Source organism: Manis pentadactyla, chromosome 7 (genome assembly GCF_030020395.1).
Source record: "Manis pentadactyla isolate mManPen7 chromosome 7, mManPen7.hap1, whole genome shotgun sequence".
Classification (NCBI taxonomy): domain Eukaryota; kingdom Metazoa; phylum Chordata; class Mammalia; order Pholidota; family Manidae; genus Manis; species Manis pentadactyla.
Window position 1 is genome coordinate 131,334,379 of NC_080025.1, and position 16,316 is coordinate 131,350,694.

Consider the following 16,316-nt stretch of genomic DNA (forward strand, 5'->3'; position numbering starts at 1 on the left):
TTCAGCATCTATTGAGATGATTGTTTGATTTTTGTCCTTTTTGTTGATGTGGTGTATTATGTTGATATAATGTTTTAAGAAAATATTACATATTATATATGAATAAATTCTATTAAACAGTGACCTCATCATCCCTTTTAAGTTTCTTCTTAGCATGAACACTTTGCTTTCTTCTTAGCTTTTTAGGCGAGTTATAGCAAACGGAAAGTAATTATACAGTTAATTATCTGGAAAGTAGTGTTTTGCTAATATGTATTTCCTTTAATTCCATTCATAAACCTATACTGACTGAACACTAAACATATTCCCAGGATGTGTCTATTAGGTGCTATGGCCTGGCTTTATGATTATCAATAATAGTTATGAGACATAGTTTTAGTTACCTTACTTTCAAGCTGAAATGCACACACTTTAGGGATGCAGTTTTCTGTGTGTAGGACAATCCAGATATAAAAGGTTCTTTCACTTCAGAAAGTACCCTTATCCTATATTATGCCTTTTATCTTAAACTTTTGTTTTTTTTTCCTACCAGGTGTTAACACACCTCTGCTGAAATCCAGAGAGTCATCTAGGAGGTTTACTACTTCAAATCTGTATGATTTCATGGATTCCACACACAAAAACTACCTTGTGAAATTATGGGCCCAACTTTCAGCCAAAAAAACACCAGTGGTAAGGAGAGAAAGATGGGGTGAAGCTGCATCTGAGCATTACACGGCATCAGACAAAAAGAGGATTGGGTATTTTGAGACTAGGCTTTGCCAAAGCTATTCTCTGACTGGCGTCAGCTGAAGACAATCTTTTAGCCTCTTTCTACACCTCTAAGAATAGAATGGGATCTAAAAACAATATTCTGTCTAGATTTTGGGAGTACATTTGCCTCAGCCTCCTAGTCAAAATACTGAATGCTTGTATTTAGCAAGAATAGGAAAGTACCACCACAGAATTAATGCTGTGAAATATGTATTTCAAGGGAAATTCGGCTTTGTTGTTGGGATATAATTTTGAGTGTTCTTGCTGAGCCTTCAAAGTAAGTCCACTCAAAGAGTCCATGTTTTATAACTTCGCAGTACTGAAACCAGTCATACACCTTAGTCCCAATTCAGTTCTCCAAGAACAGAGAGAAATCAGTTATGTGCAGGATTGTTGAATGCAGAGGGGCACTGCATTCAAATTAGGTTGTGCTCATTTTCCATTATTAATAGGGTTTATAGAATAAACTGGAAATACAAAGAGGCCCAAATCATTGCAATTGCAATTGCTGAAGAAGCAATAGAACTTTTGCTTTTGTTGTCAGCTCATCACTGTTATCCTATGGATAGCCTGTTCTAAGCAAATAATCACATCATCTTCTAAAGTCAGAACTCCAGGCAGTGGTCAGAAGAATCAAACTGGTTACTTTGGACAAAAAGTCTCAGGCCAGACAGCAGATTCTCAAGATGGCAGCGTGAGTGGGGTGGCGGAAATCTCCTCCCAAAACCATATATACTTTGAAAATACAGTGAATACAACTATTCCTAAAAGAGTGACCAGAAGATACAGTACACCATCCAGGCTACATCCACATCTACAAGAACTCAACATATCTTGAAAAGTGTAAGATACAAAGCAGTGACCCAGCGGGACCTGAGCACTCCCCCAACCCAGCTCACCAGTGGGAGGAAAAGAATCAGAGTGGCGAGGGAGTGGAAGCACAGGACTCCTAAACAACCAGAATTTCAGGCGCCCTAACCCCCTGGGTGGCAATGCAGCAACAAAGCCCCTCATGGTGATAAACAACCTGCAGTTCATTCACCCCTGCTGGCACTACAAGCAAACTGACTGATCTTCCCTTGCTGTGGAGCAACCGGGGAGCAGCCCCACCCACAGCAACCACACAGAGGCTTCTCCCAGCATGCTGCTAACTGGGACAGACAAAGAGGATGCCCCCTGCCCACAGTCAACTGGCACAGACAGCGGAGACAAGTGCAGAGTCCGGAAGGCACAACGGTGCTTTATTCTCACAGTGAACATGCACTGCTTGCCTACAACCCCCACCACTGTTCTAGGCCATCATGAGGGCTGCACTGCCCACACAGCTCAGGGGATCATCCCAGAGGCTGCTCCCTGTGTGTGGTTGCCTGGCACAGGCAGCAGAAAATGGTGTGGAGTCCCGAAAACATGAAGGCATGCTGTGCTCATGGGAGAACACACGCCGCTCACCTGCAACCTGCGCCAGTACCCTAGGTTATCCCAAGGGTGACTCCATCTATGGGAGCTCAGGGGATCAACCCAGAGGCTGCTCCCTGTGTGTGGTTGCCCGGCATAGGCAGCAGAGATAGGCAAAGTGACCAGAAAGCAGGAAGGGACTTTGTTCTCCCAGCTGAATCACATGCCACTCATCACCAATGGCTTCCATCACCATGAAAAGGCAGGGGAATCTTGTTCAGTCCAAAATCCCTCAAACCCCAGAGAGAGGGCCTGCTGAGACTGAAATCACCAATAAAAGAATTCAAAATAAAAGTCATAAGCATACTGATGGAGCTACAGAGATATATGTAAGAACTAAGGGATGAATTCCAGAGGGAGATAACAGAAATGAAAGAAACAATGGAAGGATTTAAGAGCAGACTGTATGAGGAGGAAAAGACTGTTAATGGGATAGAAATCAGAGAACAGGAACACAGAGAAGCTGAGGCAGAGAGAGATGAAAGGATCTCGAGGAATGAAAGAATACTAAGAAAACTGTGTGACCAAACCAAATGGAACAATATTCACATTATAGGAGTCCCAGAAGAAGAAGAAGAGAGAAAAATGGATAGAAAGTGTCTTTGACAAAATAATTGCTGAAAATTTCTCAAAGCTGGGGAAGGAAATAGTCTCTGAGACCATGGAAGCACACAGATCTCCCAACACAAGGGACCCAAGGAGGACAACACCAAGACATGTAATAATTAAAATGGCAAAGATCAAAGCCAAGGCAGAGTATTAAAAGAAGCTAAAGAGAGAAAAAAAGAACACCTACAAAGGAAAACCCATCAGGCTATCATCAGACTTCTCAGCAGAAACCTTACAGACCAGAAGAGAATGGCATGATATATTCAATGCAATAAAACAGAAGGGCCTCAAAATAAGAATATTGTATACAGCAAGATTATCATTTAAATTGAAAGGAGGGATTAAACAATTCCCAGATGAGCAAAAGTTGAGGGAATTTACCTCCCACAAACCACCTCTACAGTGTATTTTAAAGGGACTGCTCTAAATGGAAGTGCTCCTAAGGCTAAAGAGATGTCACCAGAGATAATATAACCACAGCAAGGAAAGTAGACCAACCAAATACTAACTAAATGCAAAATAAAATCAGCTATCCACAAAATCCGTCAAGGGAAGCACAAAAGAGTACAGAATAAAACACCTAACATATAAAGAGTGGAGGAGGAAGAAAAAGAAGGGAGAGCAATAAAGATTCATCAGACTGTGTTTATAATAACATAATAAGTGAGTTAATTTAGATGGTTAGATAGTAAAGAAGCTGCCCTTGAACCTTTGGTCACTATGAATCTAAAGCCAGCAATGGCAATAAGTACATATATACCAATAATCACTCTAAATGTAAATGGACTGAATGCACCAATCAAAAGATACAGAGTCACTAAATGGATAAAAAAACAAGACCCATCTATATGCTGCCTACAAAAGACTCACCTCATACCCAAAGTCATACACAGACTAAAAGTCAAGGGATGGAAAAAGATATTTCATGCAAACAACAGGGAGAAAAAAGCAGGTGTTGCAGTACTTGTATTAGACAAAATAGACTTCAAAACAAAGAAAGTAACAAGAGATAAAGAAGGACAGTACATAATGATAAAGGGGTCAATCCAACAAGAGGATATAACCATTATAAATATCTATGCTCCCAACACAGGAGCACTGACATAGGTGAAACAAATACTAACAGAATTAAAGGAGGAGATAGAATGCAATGTATTCATTTTAGGAGACTTCAGCACACCCTCACTCCAAAGGACAGATCAACCAGACAGAAAATAAGTAAGGACACAGAGGCACTGAACAACACACTAGAACAGATGGATCTCACAGACATCTACACAACTCTACACCCAAAAGCAACAGGATACACATTCTTCTCAAGTGCACATGGAACATTTTCCAGAATAGACCACATAGTAGGCCACAAAAAGAGCCTCAGTAAATTTAAAAAGATTGAAATTCTACCAACCAACTTCTCACATCACAAAGGTATAAAACTAGAAATAAATTGTACAAAGAAAACAAAAAGTCTCACAAACACATGGAGGCTTCACAACATGCTCCTAAATAATCAATGGATCAGTGACCAAATTAAAACAGAGATCAAGCAATATATGGAGACAAACAAAAACAACAGCACAATGCCCCAACTTCTGTGGGATGCAGCAAAGGCAGTTCCAAGAGAAAAGTATATAACTATCCAGGCCTATTTAAAGAAGGAAGAGCAATCCCAAATGAATAGTCTAAATTCACAGTTATTGAAACTGGAAAAAGAAGAACAAATGAGGCCCAAAGTCAGCAGAAGTAGGGACATAAATAAGATCAGAGAAGAAATAAATAAAATTGAGAAGAATAAAACAATAGAAAAAATTAATGAAACCAAGAGCTGGTTCTTTGAGAAAATAAACAAAATAGATAAACCCCTAGCCAGACTTATTAAGAGAAAAAGAGAATCTATACACATAAACAGAATCAGAAATGAGAAAGGAAAAATCATGATGGACCCAACAGAAATACAAAGAATTATTAGAGAATACTATTATAATCTATATGCTAACAAACTGGATAACCTAGAAGAAATGGACAACTTACTAGAAAAATACAACCTTCCAAGACTGACCAAGGAAGAAACCCAAAATCTAAACAGACCAATTACCAGCAAGGAAATTGAATCAGTAATCAAAAAACTACCCAAGAACAAAACCCCCATACCAGGTGGATTCACCGCTGAATTTTATCAAACATACAGAGAAGACATAATATGCATTCTCCTTAAAGTTTCCCAAAAAATAGAAGAGGAGGGAATACTCCCAAACTCATTCTATGAAGCCAGGATCACGCCAGTAAAAAAACCAGGCAAAGACACCACAAAAAAAGAAAATTACAGACCAATATCCTGATGAACATGGATGCAAAAATACTCAACAAAATATTAGCAAACCGTATTCAAAAATACATCATACACCATGATCAAGTGGGATTCGTCTCAGGATGCAAGGATGGTACAACATTCAAAAATCCATCAATATCATACACCACATAAATAAAAAGGACAAAAACTACATGATCATCTCCAAAGATGCTGAAAATGCATTTGACAAAATTCAACATCCATTCATGATAAAAACTCTCAACAAATTGGGTATAGAAGGCAAGTACCTCAACATAATAAAGGCCATATGTGACAAACCCACAGCCAACATTATACTTAACAGTGAGAAGCTAAAAGCTTTTCCTTTAAGATTGGGAACAAGAAAAGCATGCCCACTTTCCCTGCTTTATTCAACATGGTACTGGAGGTCCTAGCCATGGCAATCAGATAACACAAAGAAATAAAAGACATCCAGATTGATAAAGAAGAAATCAAACTGTTACTGTTTGCAGGTGACATGATATTGTACATAAGAAACCCTAAAGAATCCACTCCAAAACTAATAGAACTAATATCTGAATTCAGCAAAGTTGCAGGATACAAAATTAATACACAGAAATCTGTGCATTCCTATACACTAACGATGAACTAGCAGAAAGGGAAATCAGGAACACAATTCCATTCACAACTGCATCAAAAAGAATAAAATACCTAGGAATAAACCTAACCAAGGAAGTGAAAGACCTATACCCTGAAAACTGCAAGACACTCTTAAGAGAAATTAAAGAGGACACTAATAAATGGAAATTAATCTGATGCTCATGGATAGGAAGAATTAATATTGTCAAAATGGCCATCCTGCCTGAAGCAATCTACAGGTTCAATACAATCCCTATCAAAATACTGACAGCATTCTTCAACAAACTGGAACAAATAGTTCAAAAATTCATATGGAACCACAAAAGACCCCAAATAGCCAAAGCAATACTGAGAAGGAAGAATAAAGCAGGGGGCATCTCGCTTCCCAATGTCAAGCTCTACTACAAAGCCACAGTAATCAAGACAATTTGGTACTGGCACAAGAACAGAGTCACAGACCAGTGGAACAGAATAGACAGTCCAGATATTAACCCAAGCATATATGGTCAATTAATATACAATAAAGGAGCCATGGATATACAGTAGGGAAATGACAGCCTCTTCAACAGTGGTGTTGGCAAAACTGGACAGCTACATGTATGAGAATGAAACTGGATTATTGTCTAACGTATATACAAATGTAAACTCAAAATGGATCAAAGACCTGAATGTATGTCATGAAACCATAAAACTCTTAGAAAAAAACATAGGCAAAAATCTCCTGGCCATAAACATGTGCAACTTCTTCATGAACATATCTCCCCAGGCAAGGGAAACGAAAGCAAAAATGAACAAGTGGAACTATATCAAACAAAAAGCTTCTGTACAGCAAAGGACACCATCAGTAGTACAAGAAGACATCCTACAGTATGGGAGAATATATTCATAAATGACATATCTGATAAGGGCTTGACATCCAAATTATATAAAGAGCTCACATACCTCAACAAACAAAAAGCAAATAATTCAATTAAAAAATGGGCAGAAGAGTTGAACACACACTTCTCCAAAGAAGAAATTCAGATGGCCAACAGGAAAAGATGCTCTGCATCACTAATCATCAGGGAAATGCAAATTAAAACCACAATGAGATATCACCTCACACCAGTTAGGATGGCCAATATCTGGAAGACAAATAACAACAAATGTTGGCGATGATGTGGAGAACGGGGAACCCTCCTACACTGCTGGTGGGAATGTAAAATAGTTCTACCATTGTGGAAAGCAGTATGGAGGTTCCTCAAAAAACTAAAAATAGAAATTCCATTTGACCCAGGAATTCCACTCCTAGGAATTTACCCTAAGAATGAAGGAGCCCAGTTTGAAAAAGACATATGCACCCCTGTGTTTATCGCAGCACTATTTACAATAGCAAAGAAATGGAAGCAACCTAAGTGTCCATCAGTAGATGAATGGATAAAGAAGATGTGGTACATATACACAATGGAATATTATTCAGTCATAAGAAGAAAACAAATCCTACCATTTGCAACAACTTGGATGGAGCTAGACAGTATTATGCTCAGTGAAATAAGCCAGGCAGAGAAAGACAAGTACCAAATGATTTCACTCATCTGTGGAGTATAAAAACAAAGAAAAAAACTGAAAGAGCAAAAGAATGGACTAACAGTTACCAAAGGGAAAGGGACTGGGGAGGATGGGTGGGAAAGGACGGATAAGGGGGAAAAAGGGGCATTACAATTAGCACACATAATGGGGGGGGGCGCACCGGGAAGGCAGCATAACACAGAGAAGACAAGTAGTGATTCTACAGCATCTTACTACACTGATGGACAGTGACTCTAATGGGGTATGTGGTGGGGACTTGATAATGGGGGGAGTCTAGTAACTGTAATGTTGCTTATGTAATTGTACATTAATGATACCAAAAAAAACAAAAAGGCTTAGGCCACAGTAGATAGCAGCTTAGCTATACATTCATGTCTGATTCAGTCATAAGAGTGGGGTGTTCAAGGTGCAAGAAACCAACGCCTGTTCAAGTCAGCTACAGGAAGAGGTAGTTCCATTATAAAAAATATCATGAGTGGTTTCATAGTGCATAATGAGCAGAGATGATGTGTGGAACTCATAGGGACTGGAACTAGGATTAGAAACCGAGTTCTCTTCCTCCCAGAGGCATTCAGTTCCTCGCACCTCTGCTTCTATTTCTCATATGTTCTGGCCTTTCTCCTGGCCGTCCTCCTCTTGCACTCAGGCTTCTCTCCCACAGTTGGAGCTCATTCTTGTGCATGCCAACCCCGATTCTCTGATTTCTTGGCTCTGTGTCCACGTTCCTGGCCACTTCTCTCTCTCTCTCTCTCATATTCTGGAAGGCAAGAGAATCCAATTGGCCTTCTGATTTAAGACTTCAGGATTTTTACTTAATGTCTTCTCTATTACATATTTTTCTTTCTTCCACACTGAGAATGCTGATTCTGAAAGACATAGGAGATGTTAGAATTTTATAATATCTCATGAAATTTCTCATTAGTTTTATGTGCTCTATTACACACAGAGAGTCTCAGATTTCCTGGCTCTGTTCCCCTCCCTGACTTTGGTCTAGACTTTCTCTTTCCTTTGTCCCTGTTTACTCTGTCCTAACTCAGTTATATTCCATACACACCCATGTTTTTTTAGTGTGTGGCTGCATCTTAGAAGGGAGCCCAGGAGGTCAGTTTCAAGAATTCAGAGTTGATCCAGATCCTTCAGAACCTAAGTGGACCCCTTGTTCTTACCTACCACTGGAATCGGAACAATCCCTATGATTCCAGCTGTGGTTCCCAAACTGTCACAGCTTTCTCTTCTTTGGGGGCTCTCCTGTTCTCAGGTCTTTTAGTCACCCAGTTGCCTCCTTCAATGTCCTGTTGGATAGACCTGGATACCATGCAGGTGTTGGTTATTCTCACCTGTATTTTGGAGTTTAAGAGGATAAGGTGTCACCTGGTCTTCCTATAAATGTTTTGATAGGTTTTTCATTTTCATATCTAGTTATTCCATTTTTTCAACCTCTTAAAATCAACTTTATTAAAGTATAATTTGCATTCAGTAAAATGCACAGGCTTTAAATGTACTGACTGATGAGTTTTGACAAAAGTGTACACCTTCATAACCATGAAACCCAAACAAGATACATTTTCATTACTTCAGAAAGTTCCTTTCTGCCCCTTCCCAGTCAATCTCCCTTGATACTTTGGGCCGTCATTGATCCAATTTCTATCACTACAGATTAGTTTTGCCTGTCCTAGAACTTCATATAAATTGGATCATATATTTGTATGTATTATTTATTACTCTGAGCTTTTGTCATTCAACATAATGTCTGCATTACTATTCCATGCTGTTGCATGCTCTATTTTTTTTGTTATCATTAATCTACAATTACATGAAGAACATTATGTTTACTAGGCTCCCCCCTTCACCAAGTACCCCCCCACACACCCCATTACAGTCAGTATCCATTAGTGTAGTATCACTACTTGTCTTCCTTCTGTTGCACAGCCCTCCCCACACCCCCTACATACTAATGATACATGTTAATCCTAATACCCCCTTTCTTCCCACCCCCCTTCTTCCTCCCTTCCCACCCATCCTCCTCTGTCCCTTTCCCTTTGGTGACTGTTAGTCCATTCTTGGGTTCTGTGATTCTGCTGCTGTTTTTTTCCTTCAGTATTTCTTTATTCTTATACTCCACATATGAGTGAAATCATTTGATACTTGTCTTTCTCCACCTGGCTTATTTCACTGAGCATAAAACCCTCTAGCTCCATCCATGTTGTTGTAAATGGTAGGATTTGTTTTCTTCTTATGACTGAATAATATTCCATTGTGTATATGTACCACATCTTCTTTATCCATTCATCTACTGATGGACATTTAGGTTGCTACCATTACTTGGCTATTGTAAATAGTGCTGCAATAAACATAGGGGTGCATCTGTCTTTTTCAAACTGGGCTACTGCATTCTTAGGGTAAATTCCTAGAAGTGGAATTCCTGGGTCGAATGGTATGTCTATTTTGAGCTTTTTGAGGAACCTCCATACTGCTTCCCACAATGGTTGAATTAATTTACATTCCTACCAGCAGTGTAGGAGGGTTCCCCTTTCTCCACAACCTCGCCAACATTTGTTGTTTGTCTTTTGGATGGTAGCGATTCTTACTGGTGTGAGGTGATATCTCATTGTGGTTAAAATTTGCATTTCTCTGATGACTAGCAGTGTGGAGCATCTTTTCATGTGTCTGTTGGCCATCTGAATTTCTTCTTTGGTGAACTGTCTGTCTGTTCAGCTCCTCTGCCCATTTTTTAATTGAATTATTTCCTTTTTGTTTGTTGAGGTGCATGAGCTCTTCATATATTTTGGATGTCAAGCCTTTATCGAATCTGTCATTTATGAATATATTCTCCCATACTGTAAGGTACCTTTTTGTTTTATTGATGGTGTCCTTTGCTGTACAGAAGGTTTTCAGCTTGATATAGTCCCACTTGTTCATTTTTCCTTTTGTTTCCCTTGCCTGGGGAGATATGTTCATGAAGAAGTCACTCATGTTTATGTCCAAGAGATTTTTGCCTATGTTTTTTTCTAGGAGTTTTATGGTTTTATGACCTACATTCAGGTCTTTGATCCATTTCAAATTTACTTTTGTGTATGGGGTTAGACAGTGATCCAGTTTCATTCTCTTACATGTAGCTGTCCAGGTTTGCCAGCACCATCTGTTGAAGAGACTGTCATTTCCCCATTGTATGTCCATGGCTCCTTTGTTGTATATTAATTGACCATATATGTTTGGGTTAATGTCTGGAGTCTCTATTCTGTTCCACTGGTCTGTGGCTCTGTTCTTGTGCCAGTACCAAATTGTCTTGATTACTGTGGCTTTGTAGTAGAGCTTGAAGTTGGGGAGCAAGATCTCCCCCCACTTTATTCTTCCTTCTCAGGATTGCTTTGGCTATTTGGGATCTTTGGTGTTTCCATATGAATTTTTGAACTATTTGTTCCAGTTCATTGAAGAATGTTGTTGGTAATTTGATAGGGATTGCATCAAATCTGTATATGCTTTGGGCAAGATGGCCATTTTGATGATATTAATTTTTCCTAGCCAAGAGCATGGGATGAGTTTCCATTTGTTAGTGTCCTCTTTAATTTCTCTTAAGAGTGTCTTATAGTTTTCAGGGTATAGTTCTTTCACTTCCTTGGTTAGGTTTAATCCTAGGTATTTTATTATTTTTGATGTAATTGTGAATGGAATTGTTTTCCTGATTTCTCTTTCTATTGGTTCATTGTTGGTATATAGGAAAGCCACAGATTTCTGTGTGTTAATTTTGTATCCTGCAACTTTGCTGTATTCCGATATCAGTTCCAGTAGTTTTGGAGTGGAGTCTTTAGGGTTTTTTATGTACAATATCATGTCATCTGCATATAGTGACAGTTTGACTTATTCTTTACCAATTTGGATTCCTTGTATTTCTTTGTGTTGTCTGATTGCCATGGCTAGGACCTCCAGTACTATGTTGAATAACAGTGGGGAGAGTGGGCATCCCTGTGTTGTTCCCGATCTCAGAGGAAAGGCTTTCAGCATCTCGCTGTTCAGTATGATGTTGGCTGTGGGTTTATCATATATGGCCTTTATTATGTTGAGGTACTTGCCCTCTAGTCCCATTTTGCTGAGAGTTTTTATCAAGAATGGATGTTGAATTTTGTCAAATGCTCTTTCAGCATCTATGGAGATGATCATGTGGTTTTTGTCTTTCTTTTTGTTGATGTGGTGGATGATGTTGATGGATTTTCGAATGTTGTACCATCCTTGCATCCCTGGGATGAATCCCACTTGGTCATGGTGTATGATCCTCTTGATGTATTTTTGAATTTGGTTTGCTAATATTTTGTTGAGTATTTTTGCATCTACGTTCATCAGGGATATTGGTCTGTAATTTTCTTTTTTGGTGGAGTCTTTGCCTGGCATTGGTATTAGGGTAATGTTGGCTTCATAGAATGAGTTTGGGAGTATTCCCTCCTCTTCTATTTTTTGGAAAACTTTAAGGAGAATGGGTACTATGTCTTCTCTGTATGTCTGATAAAATTCCGAGGTAAATCCATCTGGCCCAGGAGTTTTGTTCCTGGGAAGTTTTTTGATTACCACTTCAATTTCTTTGCTGGTAATTTGTTTAGATTTTGTGTTTCTTCCTTGGTCCATCGTGGAAGGTTGTATTTTTCTAAGAAGTTGTCCATTTCTTCTAGGTTCTCCAGCTTGTTAGCATATAGGTTTTCATAGTACTCTCTAATAATTCTTTGTATTTCTGTGGGGTCTGTTGTGATTTTTCCTTTCTTGTTTCTGATTGTTGATGTGTGTTCATTCCCTTTTTCTCTTAAGAATTCTGGCTAGAGGATTATCTATTTTGCTTATTTTCTCGAAGAACCAGCTCTTGGTTTCATTGATTTTTGCTGTTGTTTTATTCTTCTCAATTGTATTTATTTCTTCTCTGATCTTTATTATGTTCCTCCTTCTGCTGACTTTAGGCCCCATTTGTTCTTCTTTTTCCAATTTTGATAATTGTGACATTAGACTATTCATTCGGGATTGTTCTTCCTTCTTTTAATATGCCTGGATTGCTGTATACTTTCCTCTTAAGACTGCTTTTGCTGCATCCCACAGAAGTTGGGGCTTTGTGTTGTTGTTGTCATTTGTTTCCATATATTGCTGGATCTCCATTTTAATTTGATCATTGATCCACTGATTATTTAGGAGAATGTTGTGAAGCCTCCATGTGTTTGTGAGCCTTTTTGCTTTCTTTGTAGAATTTATTTCTAGTTTTATACCTTTGTGGTCTGAAAAGTTGGTTGGTAGGATTTCAATTTTTTTAAATTTACTGAGGCTCTTTTTGTGACCCAGCATGTGATCTATTCTGGAAAATGTTCTATGTGCACTTGAGAAGTACGTGTATCCTGTTGCTTTTGGATGTAGAGTTCTATAGATGTCTATTAGGTCCATCTGTTCTACTGTGTTGTTCAGTGCCTCTGTGTCCTCACTTATTTTCTGCCTGGTGGATCTATCGTTTGGAGTGGGTGGTGTGTTGAAATATCCTAAAATGAATGCACTTTATTCTATTTCCTCCTTTAGTTCTGTTAGTATTTGTTTCACATATGCTGGTGCTCCTGTGTTGGGTGCATATATATTTAGAATGGTTATATCCTCTTGTTGGACTGAGCCCTTTATCATTATGTAATGTCCTTCTTTATGTCTTGTTACTTTCTTTGTTTTGAAGTCTATTTTGTCTGATACTAGTACTGCAACACCTGCTTTTTTCTCCCTGTTGTTTGCATGAAATATCTTTTTCCATCCCTTGACTTTTAGTCTGTGCATGTCTTTGGGTTTGAGGTGAGTCTCTTGTAAGCAGCATATAGATGGGTCTTGCTTTGTTATCCATTCTATTCCTCTGTGTCTTTTGATTGGTGCATTCAGTCCATTTACATTTAGGGTGATTATTGAAAGATATGTACTTATTGCCATTGCAGGCTTTAGATTCGTGGTTACCAAAGGTTCAAGGTTAGCTTCTTTAGTATCTTACTGTCTAACTTAACTCGCTTATTGAGCTATTATAAACACTGTATGGTGATTCTTTATTTCTCTCCCTTCTTATTCCTCCTCCTTCATTCTTTATATGTTGGGTGTTTTATTCTGTGCTCTTTTGTGTTTCCTTGAACTGCTTTTGTGAGTACTTGATTTTATTTTTTGCCTTTAGTTAGTATTTGGTTGGTCTGCTTTCTTTGCTGTGATTTTATTTTCTCTGGTGACATCTGTTTAGCCTTAGGAGTGCTCCCGTCTAGAGCAGTCCATCTAAAATACCCTGTACAGGTGGTTTGTGGGAGGCAAATTCCCTCAACTTTTGCCTGTCTGGGAATTGTTTAATCCCTCCTTCATATTTAAATGAATGGTAATTATGCTGGATACAGTATTCTTGGTTCAAGGTCCTTCTGTTTCATTGTGTTAAATATATCATGCCATTCTTTTCTGGCCTGTAAGGTTTCTGTTGAGAAGTCTGATGATAGCCTGATGGGTTTTCCTTTATAGGTGACCTTTTTCTCTCTGGCTGCCTTTAAAACTCTGTCCTTGTCCTTGATCTTTGCCATTTTAATTATTATGTGTCTTGGTGTTGTCCTCCGTGGGTCCCTTCTGTTGGGAGTTCTGTATACTTCTGTAGCCTGAGTGATTATTTCCTCCCCCAGTTTGGGGAAGTTTTCAGCAATTATTTCTTCAAATACACTTTGTATCCCTTTTTATCTTCTTCTTCTGGTACCCCTATAATGCAAATATTGTTCCATTTGGATTGGTCACACAGTTCTCTTAATATTGATTCATTCCTGGAGATCCTTTTATCTCTCTCTGCGTCAGCTTCTATGCGTTCCTGTTCTCTGGTTTCTATTCCATCAATGGCCTCTTGCATCTTATCCATTCTGCTTATAAATCCTTCTAGAGATTGTTTCATTTATGTAATCTCCTTCCGTACGTCATCCCTTAGCTCTTGCATATTTCTCTGCAGCTCCATCAGCATGGTTATGACCTTTATTTTGAATTCTTGTTCAGGGAGATTGGTTAGGTCTGTCTCCCCAGATTCCTTGTCATGGGAGGATGTCTGGGTTAGTCTGGTCTGTATCTAATTCTTTTGCCTTTTCATGGCATTAGAGGTATTTGTGGGGAGTTGGCGCATGTGTTGACTGGGAGAACGTCCCTTCTTGCTGGTTGGTGGCCTTCCTCTCCTGGGAGAACAGCGACCCCTAGTGGCTTGTGCTGGGCAGCTGCACACAGACGGGATTTCTACTTCTCACCCGGCCACTGTGAAAGAAGCTCTGCCCTAGTGCCTCAGGCTGCTTCTCCACTATGGCAGAGCCTCATCGGAGGGGAAACAGGCGGGAGGCTGTTTATCACCATGAGCGGCCTCCAAGCTGCACTGCCGCCCAGGGGTTTAGGGCGCCTGGAGTTCCCCGGAATTCCCAGTTGCTGGACTAAGTGTCCCAGGACTTTTCCGTCCAGCTGTGGGGTCCCTGTCCCTTTAAGACTTTGAACAAGCACTCGCTTTTCTTTGTCCCATGGGTGCCGGTTGCGGGGACCCGCTCACAGGTCTTACTGTCCTGTTTCCCTAGTTTCCAGCACCCCATGCATGCACTGTGTGTCTGCGCTCCTAGTGCAGATGGCTGGGGCTGGGTGTTTAGCAGTCCTGGGCTCCATCTCCCCCCTGCTCTGACTCTTCTTCTCCAGCCAGGAGCTGGGGGGAGGGGCGCTCGGGTCCCACCAGGCCGCAGCTTGTATCTTACCCCCTTTGCGAGGCACTGGGTTCTCGCAGGTGTGGATGTGGTCTCGTTGTTGTCCTGTATCTTCTGGTCTCTCTTTTAGGGAGAGTTGTATTTGCTGTATTTTCAAAAATATATATGGTTTTTTGAAGGAGATTTCTACTGCTCTACTCACACTGCCATCTTGGCTCCACCTGCATGCTCTATTTTTATGTGGAAATTCTAGAAGATCCAAATACTATGCTTCCATTACCACTGTTACCTTCCCAATCATGATATAATTTGAACCAAGTATCAATGTAAGAAAAAGTGAAGGGTGGTATACATCTAAGTCACCATAGAAAATGTATGTACTAGTATAGAGTAATTTGAGAAAAAATAATAACAAATTAACATAAGAGTAGGAGAGTAGATTTGGCCAATATATATAATTTTATAGTAATGTGATACAATTCAGATGTATCTGTGGGGTTACTTAAACATATAGTTGTTTTTTCACATTTATTGACCCCTTGATTATTTCTTTTTTAGTTTCATATCCCTGATACACAATCTTATGAAGGTTTCACATAAGCAACATTGTAGTTTCAACATTCAACCATATTATCAAGTCCTCCGCCAACAAACCCCATTGTAATCATTGTCCATCAGTGTAGTAAGGTGTTATAGAGTCATTACTTGTCTTCTCCGTGCTGTACTGCCTTTCCTGTAACCTATCTATATTGTGTGTGCTAACTATAATGCCCCTTAATCCCCTTCTCCCTCCCTCCCCATCTATCCTCCCCAACCTCTTCCCTTTGATAACCGTTAGTCCTTTCTTGGAGTCTGTGAGTCTTCTGCTGTTTTGTTCCTTCAGTTTTGCTTTGCTGTTATACTCCACAAATGAGGGAAATCATTTAGTAGTTGTCTTTCTCTGCCTGGCTTATTTCACTGAGCATAATACCCTCTAGCTCCATCCATGTTGTTGCAAATGGTAGGATGTGTCTTCGTCTTATGGCTGAATAATGATCCACTGTGTATATGTACCACATCTTCTTTATCCGTTCATCTACTGATGGACACTTAGGTTGCTTCCATATCTTGGCTTTTGTAAATAGTGCTGCAATACACATAAGGGTGCATATGTCTTTTTCAATCTGGGATCTTGTTTTCTTAGGGTAAATTCCTAAGAGTGGAATTCCTGGGTCAAATGTATTTCTATTTTTAGTTTTTTGAGGAAACTCCATACTGCTTTCCACAATGGTTGAACTAATTTACATTCCCACCAGCAG

The 16,316-nt window shown here is 39.5% G+C and overlaps 1 protein-coding gene across 1 annotated transcript in view; it reads left to right on the forward strand.

Annotated features, from left to right (window-relative positions):
* LRGUK (leucine rich repeats and guanylate kinase domain containing) overlaps positions 1 to 16,316 on the forward strand; it is a 111,828-nt gene that overhangs the window by 77,789 nt on the left and 17,723 nt on the right. Inside the window, exon 16 of the mRNA XM_036905581.2 lies at positions 533 to 672. Coding sequence (XP_036761476.2) covers positions 533 to 672 — 140 coding nt within the window. The remainder of the gene's footprint in view (positions 1 to 532; positions 673 to 16,316) is intronic.